This window comes from Hypanus sabinus, chromosome 1 (assembly GCF_030144855.1).
Source record: "Hypanus sabinus isolate sHypSab1 chromosome 1, sHypSab1.hap1, whole genome shotgun sequence".
Classification (NCBI taxonomy): Eukaryota; Metazoa; Chordata; class Chondrichthyes; order Myliobatiformes; family Dasyatidae; genus Hypanus; species Hypanus sabinus.
In genome coordinates, this window is record NC_082706.1 from 131929982 (window position 1) to 131942653 (window position 12672).

At 39.2% G+C, this 12672-nt stretch overlaps 1 protein-coding gene across 2 annotated transcripts in view; it reads right to left on the bottom strand.

Moving 5' to 3' along the window:
* afg3l2 (AFG3-like AAA ATPase 2) overlaps positions 1-12672 on the bottom strand; it is a 79576-nt gene that overhangs the window by 47193 nt on the left and 19711 nt on the right. For both annotated transcript variants that reach the window (XM_059976497.1, XM_059976503.1), the window contains exons 3-6: positions 12320-12388; positions 11361-11473; positions 9181-9333; positions 5144-5218 (exon numbers count right to left, since the gene is read on the bottom strand). In XM_059976497.1, coding sequence (XP_059832480.1) covers positions 5144-5218; positions 9181-9333; positions 11361-11473; positions 12320-12388 — 410 coding nt within the window. The remainder of the gene's footprint in view (positions 1-5143; positions 5219-9180; positions 9334-11360; positions 11474-12319; positions 12389-12672) is intronic.

Sequence of the window (12672 nt, forward strand, 5' to 3'; positions counted from 1 at the left end):
TCCTATCATGTTTGCTCCAAGTCCAAATTCAAGTTAACCCATGCAGAAAATATAAAAAGCAGCTTACAAACAGGAAGTGATGTTTGTACAAAACCAACTTCATACAAAACACACATTTCCTCTAGAGGCAGAACAAGCACTGCAAGAAGGATGACTGCTCTAAAGTTTTGTTGGACCTATAGGTAGTGGTCTTCAAAGACACTTTTCCTTACTCCTGCAAAGATTCCACAAGCACTATTCAGACTGACTGACCTGAGTCGATGCCTGCTTTTGCTGCCAAGGCAGGGAAAATGGTCTTCATTTTCAAGAGTGATACTGTCAACATTTATGGAAGGCAAGATAAAGGCTAGTTGGGTGATGGCTGATACAAGACCTGTGTCTTCTTTTTAATATTCAAAACAAGACACGGGGCTCTATATGCCTTGGTAAAGGCATTCAGGATACACAGGTCTTCTTCAGAATGTGCTCTGATAACATCGTCATCCACATGCTGAAGCTCCACAAACCTGGTGGTGTTGACCTTGTTCTCGACCCTGAACCAGTTGAGATTGGAAAGCTTGTGGTCCATTCTATAAAAGATTGAGATTCCCTATGGCAGATCTTGGCCAATGAAGTAATGGATGGCAGCTATAAAGATGGCAAATAGGGTGGGAACTATGATACAGCCCTGTTTGACTCCTGACAGTGAAAAGTTCTGATTCAGCACCTCTATTAGTGAGAACTATGACTGACATACCATCATGCAGCAACCTCAGTATTCATGTGCTTGTCAGGACAGCCATCTCTTGATAGCATATGCCAGTGAGCTTGGCAGTGTTCTGTATCAAAGGTCTTTGTCAAATCTATGAAAGTCAAGCACAAAGGTTGCCTTTGTTCATGGCATTTTTACTGTAATTGGCTCTGCAGTATCTCTAGATGGGCAGAAATCACACTGTAATTCAAGGTGTAGTACTTCAGATTGTGGAAAGAGTCAGTTGATAAAGATACATGCGAGCATTTTGCCTGTTGCTGACAGGAGAAAGAGGCCTTCATTATTGCCACAACCTGCCTTGTCTCCCTTTTTTAATCTACCCACTATTACAACCTCCCTGAGTAGTTGTTCATTTTCCCAAACCTTCAGGAGCAAGACAGGTATGTGATGTAGGAGTGCTGGTCCACTTTCCTTAAGGATCTCTGCTGGGATTCCACCAGGACCTGTGGTTTTGTTGCTTTTCAGGTTCCTGATAGCTTTTTGGACTTCTTTCACACTGGGAGGTTTCCCCTCATCTTCTCTCATAGGTCTCTGGAGGACTTTTAGTAACCTCTAGTTCTGCAGTGTTGTCATGGTTAAGAAGTTCTTGAAAGTGCTCTCTCGATTATTGATATTTTTCCAATCCTATAGCAAGCTCTTCCCATCCTTTGCGAGCACGGCATTTAATCCCAAGTATCTTGGACCATAGAGTGCTTTGGTGACACTGAAGAATCCTCTAGTGTTATCAGAGTCTGCCAATCTCTGGATTTTCAGGGCTTTCTCAGTCCACCAAGAATTCTTTAGCTCCCTCACCCTGTGCTGGACATTTGTATTGGTTCTGGAAAAAGCTTTTTTGGCCTTACTGCTAATGTCAGTCTGCTAGGCACTAAAGGCTTTTCTTTTCTTGGAGATAAGCTGTTTAATCTTCATGTCATTACCATCAAAGCAATCCTGATGTTTTCTGGATATACCTTCAAAAACATCCTTGGGTATCAGGGATGGTGGATTTAAGCAGACCCCAGTGTTCCTTGACATCATCCAAAAATTCCTTTTGGAGGCATTCCCCCAAGCAAGGCCTGAAGGTATCACTGGGTGGCAGTGTCAAACTGCCTCAAGTTTTAGTGTTGGTCTGGTCCGCTACTTATGAACCCTCCTGTTTTTCATGAGTCTGATAGACGTGGTGGGGTGGACAAGCAATTATCTGTACAGCAGTCATCTGTGCCAATCATGGCCCTTTCAATAATCACATCACAGTGGGTCCTTAGCTCAAGTAATGACATAGCCAATGAGATGCCACACTTTAGATCTGGGGTGCCACCAAGATGCCTTGAATGTGTTTTTCTGGTGGAAGAGAGTGCTCGTGATGATCAGATTGTGCTCAGCCCATTTGGTGAGAATAGTACTGGCTTTGAGTTGATGTTGCTAATGCCTTCCTTTCCTGTGGTACTCTTTCAAAGTTTGAAGTCTTGATCGACCCTGGCATTGAAGTCCCTAAGAGAATTCTTATTCCCCTTGTGTTGAGTCTAGGCTAGAAGGCCTCTTTTGCATACTTTTGCAAGCCCATAGATGGTGTATAAGCACTCACAACAGTTTCCATCAGGTTGTCGGCAAGCACCAGTCACGAGACATTTACTGATCCCCACAGGAAGTTCAAGCTGGTTCTTTTCTGCAATCCCAACACCACGGATCCTGGGCTTGAAGGCAGCCTTCCCTTTCCAAAAGGGAAGGTGTAACCACCTTCTTCTCCCTCAGTTACCCTTTGTTTGCCAGAGGGGTTTCAGAAAGAGCAGTTAGGTCAATTTAGCATCTCCTCAGTCATCTGATGATGATTTCATTGATTGATTGATCACTGGCAGCACTAGAGTACACACATTCCAAGCGCCAAAGGTCATGTTTTTTAGTTTCTGAGCAGCAGAGTGATTCCTCAATAGGGCTGCTCAGTCATTGGGCAGAAGCCGAAGAATGCTTTCTGCCTCAGTCCAAGAGCCCACCATCCAGTGTGCCAGTTTGTGACCTCACAACCTTACCTCACTTTGCCATTTATTGATGGTGGATCCAGTGGCATGGAGTACAAGATGACTGAGGATCCTTCACTGCTGCAGCCTTGGTTAATTAAATGTGAATCTCTGATAAAATCTGCCCCGATGTTTTCAAGTAGGGAAACTAAGACTCGTCATAGGTGTTGGTTATGGAGGACTTCTGCTCAACTCAAAAAACTGGACACATGGAGGTTCCTGTTGGTTAGAAGTTGGAAGTTTGTCTGCGAGGTAGTACCAAAATGTGCTCCAAATCTTAATATCGGTTTTCTTGCAGCAATGTTTCTACTGTTGAATATTTTGGGACCAGGCTGATTTGTTCTGTATTGTTCAACAGTCAGTGTCTGTTATGCCACAGGTAATATGGATATCCTTGTTTGAATGATGACAACCCAACAGCTGACAGTGCCTGAATTTGGAGTGTTGCCACGATGTCTTAAACTAGAATGCATATAGGCACTATCAAATGCAGTTGGGGTTCTCCTTTCCCAATTCAACCATGTCCATCACAGACTTCCAAAGGATAGCAATGTTTAGAAACATAGAAAACCTGCAGCACAATACAGGCCCCTCAACCCACAAAGCTGTGCTGAACATGTCCTTACCTTAGAAATTACCTAGGGTTACCCACAGCCCTTATTTTGCTAAGCTTCATGTGCCTATCTCTTAAAAGACCCCATTGTATCCACTACCACCACTATCACCGGCAGCCCATTCCACGCACACACCACTCTCTAAGTTAAAAAAAAAACTTACCCCTGACATCTCCTCTGTGCCTACTTCCAAGCAACTTAAAACTGTGCCCTCTCATGCTAGCCATTTCAGTCCTGGGAAAAAGCCTCTGACTAAACACATAATTAATGCCTCTCATTATGTTATACACCTCTGTCAGGTCACCTCTCATCCTCCAACACTCCGAGGAGAAAAGGCCAAGTTCACTCAACCTATTCTCGTAAGGTATGCTCCCCAATCCAGGCAACATCCTTGTAAATCTCCACTGCACCCTTTCTATAGTTTCCACATCTTTCCTGTAGTGAGGCGACCAGAACTGAGCACAGTACTCCAAGTGAGGTCTGACCAGGGTCTTATAACTGTAACAGCTGTAACATTACCTCTCAGCTCTTGAACTCAATCCTGCGGTTGAGGAAGGCTAATACACCCTATGCCTTCTTAACCACACAGTCAACCTGTGCAATAGCTTTGAGCGTCCTATGGACTCGGACCTCAGGATCCCTCTGATACGCCACACTGCCAAGAATCTTACCATTAATATATTCTGCCATCATATTTGACCTACCAAAATGAACCACCTCACACTTATCTGGATTGAACTCCATTTGCCACTTCTCAGCCCAGTTTTGCATCCTATCAATGTCCCGCTGTAACCTCTGACAGCCTTCCACACTATCCACAACACCTCCAATCTTTGTGTCATCAGCAAACTTACCAACCCATCCCTCCACTTCCTCATCCCTGACATTTATAAAAATCATGAAGAGAAGGGGTCCCAGAACAGATCCCCGAGGCACACCAATTGGTTACCGACCTCCATGCAGAATATGACCCGTCTACAACCATTCTTTGCCTTCAGTGGGCAAGCCAGTTCTGGATCCACAAGGCAAAGTTCCCTTGGATCCCATGCCTCCTTACTTTCTCAATAAGCCTTGCATGAGATACCTTATCAAATGCCTTGCTTAAATCCATATACACTACATCTACTACTCTACCTTCATCAATGCTACTAAGCCTGGCATTGCAGTCATCCAGGAGGATTTATTTTTCTACCTTTAGATACAAAGTCTTTTTTAAGGTCAGAATAGAAGTCTCTTTTAACTTCATGAATAGTTTCCAAGATAAAGTGTATGTGTTGATGACTGTAGTGTGTGTTTTGCACTTGGGGTCAGAGGGTTAGAAGACATACACTTGTACTGCTTGGGGAATTGCAGTGATCCAATTTACTCTTGTTACAAAAGTGCTTTAATGAATTTGGCAAATTGATTCTAATGAGTTTTTGTTCTCCTTCTGGATGACAACTACAGTACTGGAATTCTCGCATGCAAACACTACCAATCATGGTCTCTTACACATAACCAATTTTCTTCACTTTAGCAGCAATTCTATACTTTAGGTCAAAGGTCACTATTTTATTCTGTATGCCACATTCAACCCTCTGAATATTTTCAAGACATTTCTTAAAATTTATCCCTCTGAACAAGTTTTTTTTGGTCATCTGTTTTACCTCTTGTGGTTCAGCAGCAAATCAACCAGGATATTTCATTACCTTCAAAAGGTGGTGTATTTACAGAAGTTCTGTTGTATAGTACAGATTTTAATTCATAACAATCTACAAAGTAGAATATAGTATAAATGAACTTACGGCATCCATGGTTGCTTTATCAGGAGCAAAAACTACTCTAACATAGCGTTTGTTTACAACTTCCAACCTCTCCACCTGGTAACAAGAATAGAGGTGGTAAGTAACAAAATTTTGACCCAACTCATCTTCATTCCTACATGCTAACAAATTCAAAGTATCTATTTTTTCAGATAGTAATTGAAATTCAAATTTAAGCAGTGATATTTATAATGAAAGCAAGATAAACTTGTATGTTAAAAATATTTTAGTCAAGAACTCAATGTCATTGTTACAAATTTAAGTCAATTCTAAAGAGACCTTTAGAACCTTAAGACAAGTCTTTAAATGTAATATTTTTTCAAAAGTACACTATCTGCATAGATGATTGTGTTTCCAAATTGACCCATAATTTTTCCACAACATCATTCAACAAACTTTGTCTTGCTTTCCATGTTATTTTAACCCACCTTGGCATGGTATTTTATTTGTGAATACAATTGCTATATTCTGAAATACTGACACCAAAATGATTGCTTCTTGTCACAACTAGCTTGCTAATGCTATAAAGCTTACAATTTGTGCCATTAGTATACACAGAGTGCAGAAAATGCCATTCCACCTACAACTTAATATTCTCCCTGAACATTCAGGAAGAAAACCCAAACAAGCTCCAAGTCTCATTCATCTGAACTCTGGAGAACACAGCCTCAACAGAGGTAATACTTGGTTAAATGAGGGTTCTGCTTCCTGAGAACTGTTCAATAACCAGCTTCTTTGCAAGTCAGTAAAGTCTGTTTTTTGTAGCTGCCCACATCATAATTGTTCTGCATACACTTACTAAAATTCTTTCATTTCAGTGGTCAATACATTAACCTCCATATTAAGTGGGGAAGGAAGAGTTGAAGGCCCACATGCCTAGAGAATGGGCTGCATCACAATTTCCCACATATAAAAGCCACATCATCTGTGCATGCACCAAGAATCACAAGTTATAATAAAAGCAAATGTTTCATGTTTACTTTTTCTCCCCCCATATATACTATGAGAGCAATTTTTATTGTATGTCAAATATTTTGGGTATTATCTATGAATATTTTAAGATCAAATTTCCATTACCAAAATGGCCAGATCACAAAACTCACCCGCAGTCATCCTAATAGTACACATAATGAAATTAAAATATATACTCTATCCAGTCATAAATGACTACCATGAGAGGCACTAGCTTGAAAAATGTTTCAAAAATATATGGAAGAATTTGTATAAAGTGAGATTTTCATAGCTCAGATTATTCAACCCCCTCCCCCTAATGAAGCAAACCTGCCATTCCTAGAACCTATCCTGCGAATCTTCACTGTCTTTTTGTGTCCGTACAAACTGCAGACTTCTTGGATAGAGACACTCCACTCTAAGAATGGAGGGATGCAAAAGACAGGAAATTATAGGCCAGTTAGCCTGATTTCAGTGGTTAGTAACATGAAACTTCGGCTAATTGGGGAAGTGTTTAATTGGGTCAAAATGTACTGGTCTTGGTGTGTAAGGGTGTCAAAGATTACAGGGAAAAGGCAGAAGAATGGGATTCAGGAGTAAATAAATCAACCATGATGGAATGGGCTGGATGTCCTAATTCTACCCCTATCTAATATGCTCTCAGACCAAAACAATATACGACAGCAGTTTCACTGATGTTTCATATAAATGCAACAAGACTTCCTTAGTCCTGCATTCAAATCCTCTTGTAAGAGGCAAACACAGAGTTCGCCTTAAAAAATTCCTTTTTGCACATGGTTGTTGGCCTTACTTAACTTGTGTAGAAGCACATCCAGGTCCCTCAGAACATCAAAGTCACACAGACTCCCACCATTTAATTTACAGCTTGGTTTTCTTTGATCTGCAAAGTGGACGATGTGATTGCATTGGAGAGTCTGCAGGGGAGATTCACTTAGATAGGAGGCCTTTAGTTACGGGAAGAAATTGGATAGGCTGGACTTGCATTGCCCGGAGTGAAAAAAATCAAGCAGAAGAATAAAGATTCTGGCAGCAAACAAAACTATTAACTACTTAATTAATCACACTTTTTCTGGTAAACAATCACTGCAATCAATAGACTATAACTTCCCTTTCAGAGATGAGCTTTTGAACCACCTGCATGACCAGGCATTTTTAACAGTGTGAACTGAAGTCTCGAAGCTGCAGCACAGTTGCGACATGGCCAGTATGGGACAAATCAAGGCTTTCTACTTTGATTAACTGTGTGAAAAATATTTTAGACCCAGAGAGTCTCCACTATGGACTAAGATGATATGCACAACGTTCCTACAGAATGGCTACAAGGCGAAGGAAATCAATCAGCCCCTTAATAGGGCTGACGGAAAAACCAGGAAATCTAACTACAAGGAGGAACTCATCACTGCTTTCTGTCTTCCCTATATTTCCACAGTTTCTGGAAGGATTACTATGATCCTGAAGAAATACTGGATTAAAACTATCCACAAACCCGTAAGGAAGCTTAAATCATAGCTTACGCGGGTCAAAGGTGACCTGGGGCTCATGGCAGCTGGCACTTACAGGATTCCCTGTGAATGTAGATTGACTTTGACGGCACAAAACTACAGTGCTGCACCAGTGACTTTTGTGACTGCCTGGTAAAGGAAACCATTGAAGTAGAACTAGAGGAAAAGAATTTTAACAAAGATGAAGGCGTTGCTCTAAGAAATGGAACTCGACTGTAAACGAGGTGGGACAACAGAAACTTGATTGGATGAGGACTAAACAATCAAAAGGGACAGAAGGCGGGACTCTAAGTACTACTGAACTAAACATGCCCAGGCATTCCTTGATGACGAAGACAAAGCTTATCATGCAAGCATCGGTTAAAATCAATCCCTTTTCCCAGCTGAACCCCAAGAAGAGTTCATTCATCATAGACGCAGGGAAAGCACAAGGTCCTTTTTCCACTAGTCACAGTTTGCCAATCTGCAAAGGATCGGTTTACTTCCACTCTGCTTCATCTCCAACAACCAATTCTCAATCCATGTCTGTATGTTATCCTCAGTTCCACATGTCTTAGGTCTTGATGATCAACCTTACTGAATGACCTTCCAAATATCCAAACACTCCACATCTAGGGGTTTCTCCTTTCTACTCTACAAGTCAAGTCAATCAAATAAAAATTAGTCAAACATAATTTTTTTTCATAAATCCATGTTGGCTCAGCTCAATTCCATCATTCTTTTGAGAGTGTTCTGTTATTACATTCTTTATTATGGATTGCAGCATTTTCCTCTACCACCAGAGTTGGATAATTGCCCACCATACGGCAGGCTTTTCCCTCACGCTTTTTTTAAACACCGGTACGCATCAACCAACAAGAAAAATCTCAGGACCTACAGAAATTTGAAAAACCTATAACACAATATCTATAATATCTACGAACCTATAACACCTTGAAGGACACCTGATGAGTTTGAGAACACAATAAATACCTGTAGAAAACCCGAGAACAGAATTAAACACCATTAAACCAATTAACTCAACTTACAACACTTGACAGGCTACTTCCCACATAGTAAATAGTAAGCATTAAAAAAAATTAAAGATAAAGATTCTATTCAACCAATTGAAATTGACACAAAATAGCAGCTATTCTGTAGTAAAGAACTGAGAAAGTGAGAATCTTCAACCTTGAAACTACTTAACTGCAGTTATTGTTTACAAAAGGTATCAATGTTGTAATTGTTTCTAGTATCGTTTAAATGTTTGGCAATGTTTTAAAAGAGTTACATTGAGAAACTACATTTGTTAAATATTTTCCAAATAAATAAAAGAATCCGGAAATGTGATCCTCAAAACTAGAGTTGACTTGGAGATCAGAAACACCTAATGATGCCATTTTCAAATTATACAGCTATTATAAAGTAGAATTTCAAAAGAAAGAAAATTAAACATTTTTAGACAGTAAAAATGTCTAATAGACAGGTAGATGTCAAATTATGAATTTTACATAAAGTGCAACAAATTTTGCAATAGTAAGGCATAGATGGCAATTCAACACTTACTATTCCTTTAGAAAGGTAATTATTGACGAAGTCTTTCCACGTAACTTCTCTACCAACGTTTCTGAAGAAAACATAATAAGCAATAGTTGCCCAAAATGCTGCTCCTCCTATGAAGTAAAATCGAAATTCCTTATCGTCCCAGGGAATATCACCCTAGAAAATAAAAAGCTATTAAGTAGATGTTAATAGATAATGCATTCAAACATATCCAAATGTATTGTTTCTGAGATAACTATCTGCTGTGCTGAAATATTAAATACTAAACCAATGCCCAAAACACACTGTAGATTTCTATTCTAAACGCTACAGATATTCACAACTGAGTTCAGTCTTAAAATAAAATTCTACCTAATGTCTTGAACTTTTGAAATTCGATCCATTTCTCCACATCACTAGTGTGTTTTATATAAGCAGTGCCATTGACACTATTGATAGGGGTATATTTACATAAATATTTATTGCAAAGGAAGCAACTATTCAGCCTATCTTTTCCATGCCAGCTTCCAGAAGAGCAGCCCCATTGTCCTATTCCCCTTATTTCCCTGTAAACTTAAAGTTTCTTCTTCACATCCCATCAACCTTCCTTGATTCTTTTTCCATTAATCTGTGGTAAAAGAGCAATTTTTAACAGGCAATTAACCTAGCAACACAAGATGGGGAAGGAAACTGGAGTTCACAAGTTCTCCCCATGACAGATATTTGATATGACTTGAGAAGAACTTGTGAACTCCACGTATCTGAGGTCAGGTTAGAACCTAGGCCCCTAGAACTAAGGCAGAAATGCTAACCGCTGGACTACTGTGCTGTTAATAGGAAATGAAACGTGGATATAATCTAAGCACCCATCTGTTTCATATTTAGCACAGGAAGCAAACAAAATATGCACAGGCATTTGAAAGTTCTTAAGGCAAATATTTATTGGGAAGAAAATTTGCACTTTTATTTAAAAGACAATTCCAACATGTTCAGTGGAATTTGATTTCAGAGATCATGAAGCTGTTGGTACTGATCCCCGATACATACTTCGATTTATACTTGATTCAATGCTTGGTGTTAATGTTTTAACATTAGTATAATTTCGCCATGGGGAACAATTTCATATAATTAAAGAAGAAACAGATTTGTACCATTTAATGGTTATATTTGTAAAGAACTGATTTGCCATCAAGGGCAGTATTAAACCAAGACACTTACACAAGGGTTTAAAAATGGGTCTAATTTTATGCTTCTTTAAGAAGGAAGAGCACCACAGACATGGAAGACACAGGTTTCCTGTCAGCATCCACAGCATAGTCAAGTGTATCACATTCCAACCTGAGAAAGACAAAGGCTGCAGCAACAGCATCTGAATACTCCTCTCCCACATCATGCACTGCTTCAGTCAGCAGTTTCCATGGAAAAAGGACTTGGATTAATTAAGAGTCACTGGTTTAATTAGTTTGGCACAATATCATGGGCCATAGGTTTTGCTCTCTACAGTACTGTTCTATATTCAATGCTCCAACTTCAAAATCACTACAGGTTGTTAATAAGCAATTAGTGAGTTTTTAAGATATTGCTTGATAATATCAACCTTCCTTTAATTTCCATATTTGTAAAAGAAATGTTTCTGTGCAACTTAACTCATTTAAATAAAAACAAAACTATCATACAAATAGTTAAAACTTTCAGTTGTTCATCATGGGCTAGAACTCTGGTTGATTTTCTGCATTCCTTCTCTGGAGAACTAAATGTATTGTGATTTCTGAAAGAGGAGATTAAAGTACTTAACTAGAGCTTAAGTGCTCTCACCTCCAATAATGTATATGTTTAGTGATACCAAATCCAAACTTTATCACAGGTTAAACAAAGAGTGGGCTATAATGACTGCTGAGTTTTGCATAATAATTTAATAGCTGAACAATTGCTTTTTGCCATTATGTATCCCAAGAATCAGCTATTTCAATGCAGAATACTATTCCAGTTTCTTTGACTCTGTTGTTCTTCAAAGTTCTTAAAACAGATGACCAAAACAGTGCACAGTACACAAAGGTGGTCTCACAGCCTTCCTTCACAGATACTGCTTAATCAGCCGAATGTTTCCAGAACTATAATATTTTACTTTTAATGAAGAAAGTGCTTGGAATTCCAGGAATTTAAACTTGCATAGCAGAATTAAAGCAAAAGTTCCCAGCACTTACCTTCTGTAACCTGGCCCACCAAGTGGATTCATCTTTTCGGCCTCCTTTCTTTCCACCACTTCCTCCACCTGAACCATTATTTCCAAGACGCTGAGAATTTGTAGATTTTGACTCTGAAATATTCAACAGATCATTATCAGTTGCCATTGTTAACTGGTTAAATCATTATGTAGTACAGATATTTGAAACACCCTAATTTCCTTGGCTGTGCAAGTCTAGGGAAGACACTCTCAAGTCCGGCCAAACTTGTGAGATTGAGACTCCTCGATCCCAGCTCAAACCCTGGTTTGTGCGGATGATGTGTAATTTGCTACCCTGTTACAAATTAGTGTCATGAAATAACAGATAGTACACTGCATACAATTAAAGGAATTATATTTATGAATCTTAACTTAAGGGTTCGTAAAGAATAACAAAAAGGGCTCATTCTAAGTAAAATGTGCAAAAGTTGGAGCTCATCTTGAACTTCTTTGTCACACGTGCTGGGCCCTTGGTCAGCATGAACGCCCACACCACCTCCCAAACATTGATCACACTCCATCTCGAACAAACAGCTCTCCCACTGGATCGTATGCTAAGACCAGTTCTCCCCAGTGTCTTCTCTCTTCATCTCCTGCCGAACAAAAAAAGCCTAAACCCAAACTTAGTGTCCCTCACCAGAGAAACCTCCCCTTAATTCCACCATCCTAATTGGATGGCACACATTTCTCCTCATTTCTCATCTTCAACAATAACCCAAACAACCTGAAAACAAGCTGCTCTTACAGAACTGCCAAAATGAAATACATACAACATAATGGCAAAAAAATAAACTAGGGCATTACATATTCAACATAGATAACTGGATAACTAATCCTAAAGTCACTGTTTTTCCTGTTAATAAATGATCACGAGAAATTCTAAATTAATGCGAGTCATTTATAAATTTAGATGTGATGGCAATAAGCCAAATCCCATACCTTTTGCTTCAGAGGATCCTTTGGATTCATTTGCTTTTTTGGATTTGCTTGGAAAATATTTTTCAAACCCTGCAGGAAAATAATGTCAGTTTAAAATCTATACAAAGTGTAAACTTAAATCTTGAAAATGTATAGGATGAACTTTGAACCTCATGATTCACCATTGCACACAAATAAACATAGCTCATTATTTATAGAACAGATAACTGAAAATTAGAATGTTAATCATTTGTTTTTGTATTTAATCCATTTTGCTACATACATTCAACCCTGTATTTCCCCCCCCCCCCCAAAGCTGGTGATCTGCCCAAATGAACCTTCCCAAGCTTCAACTAGGTATCTTTTTATGGGAA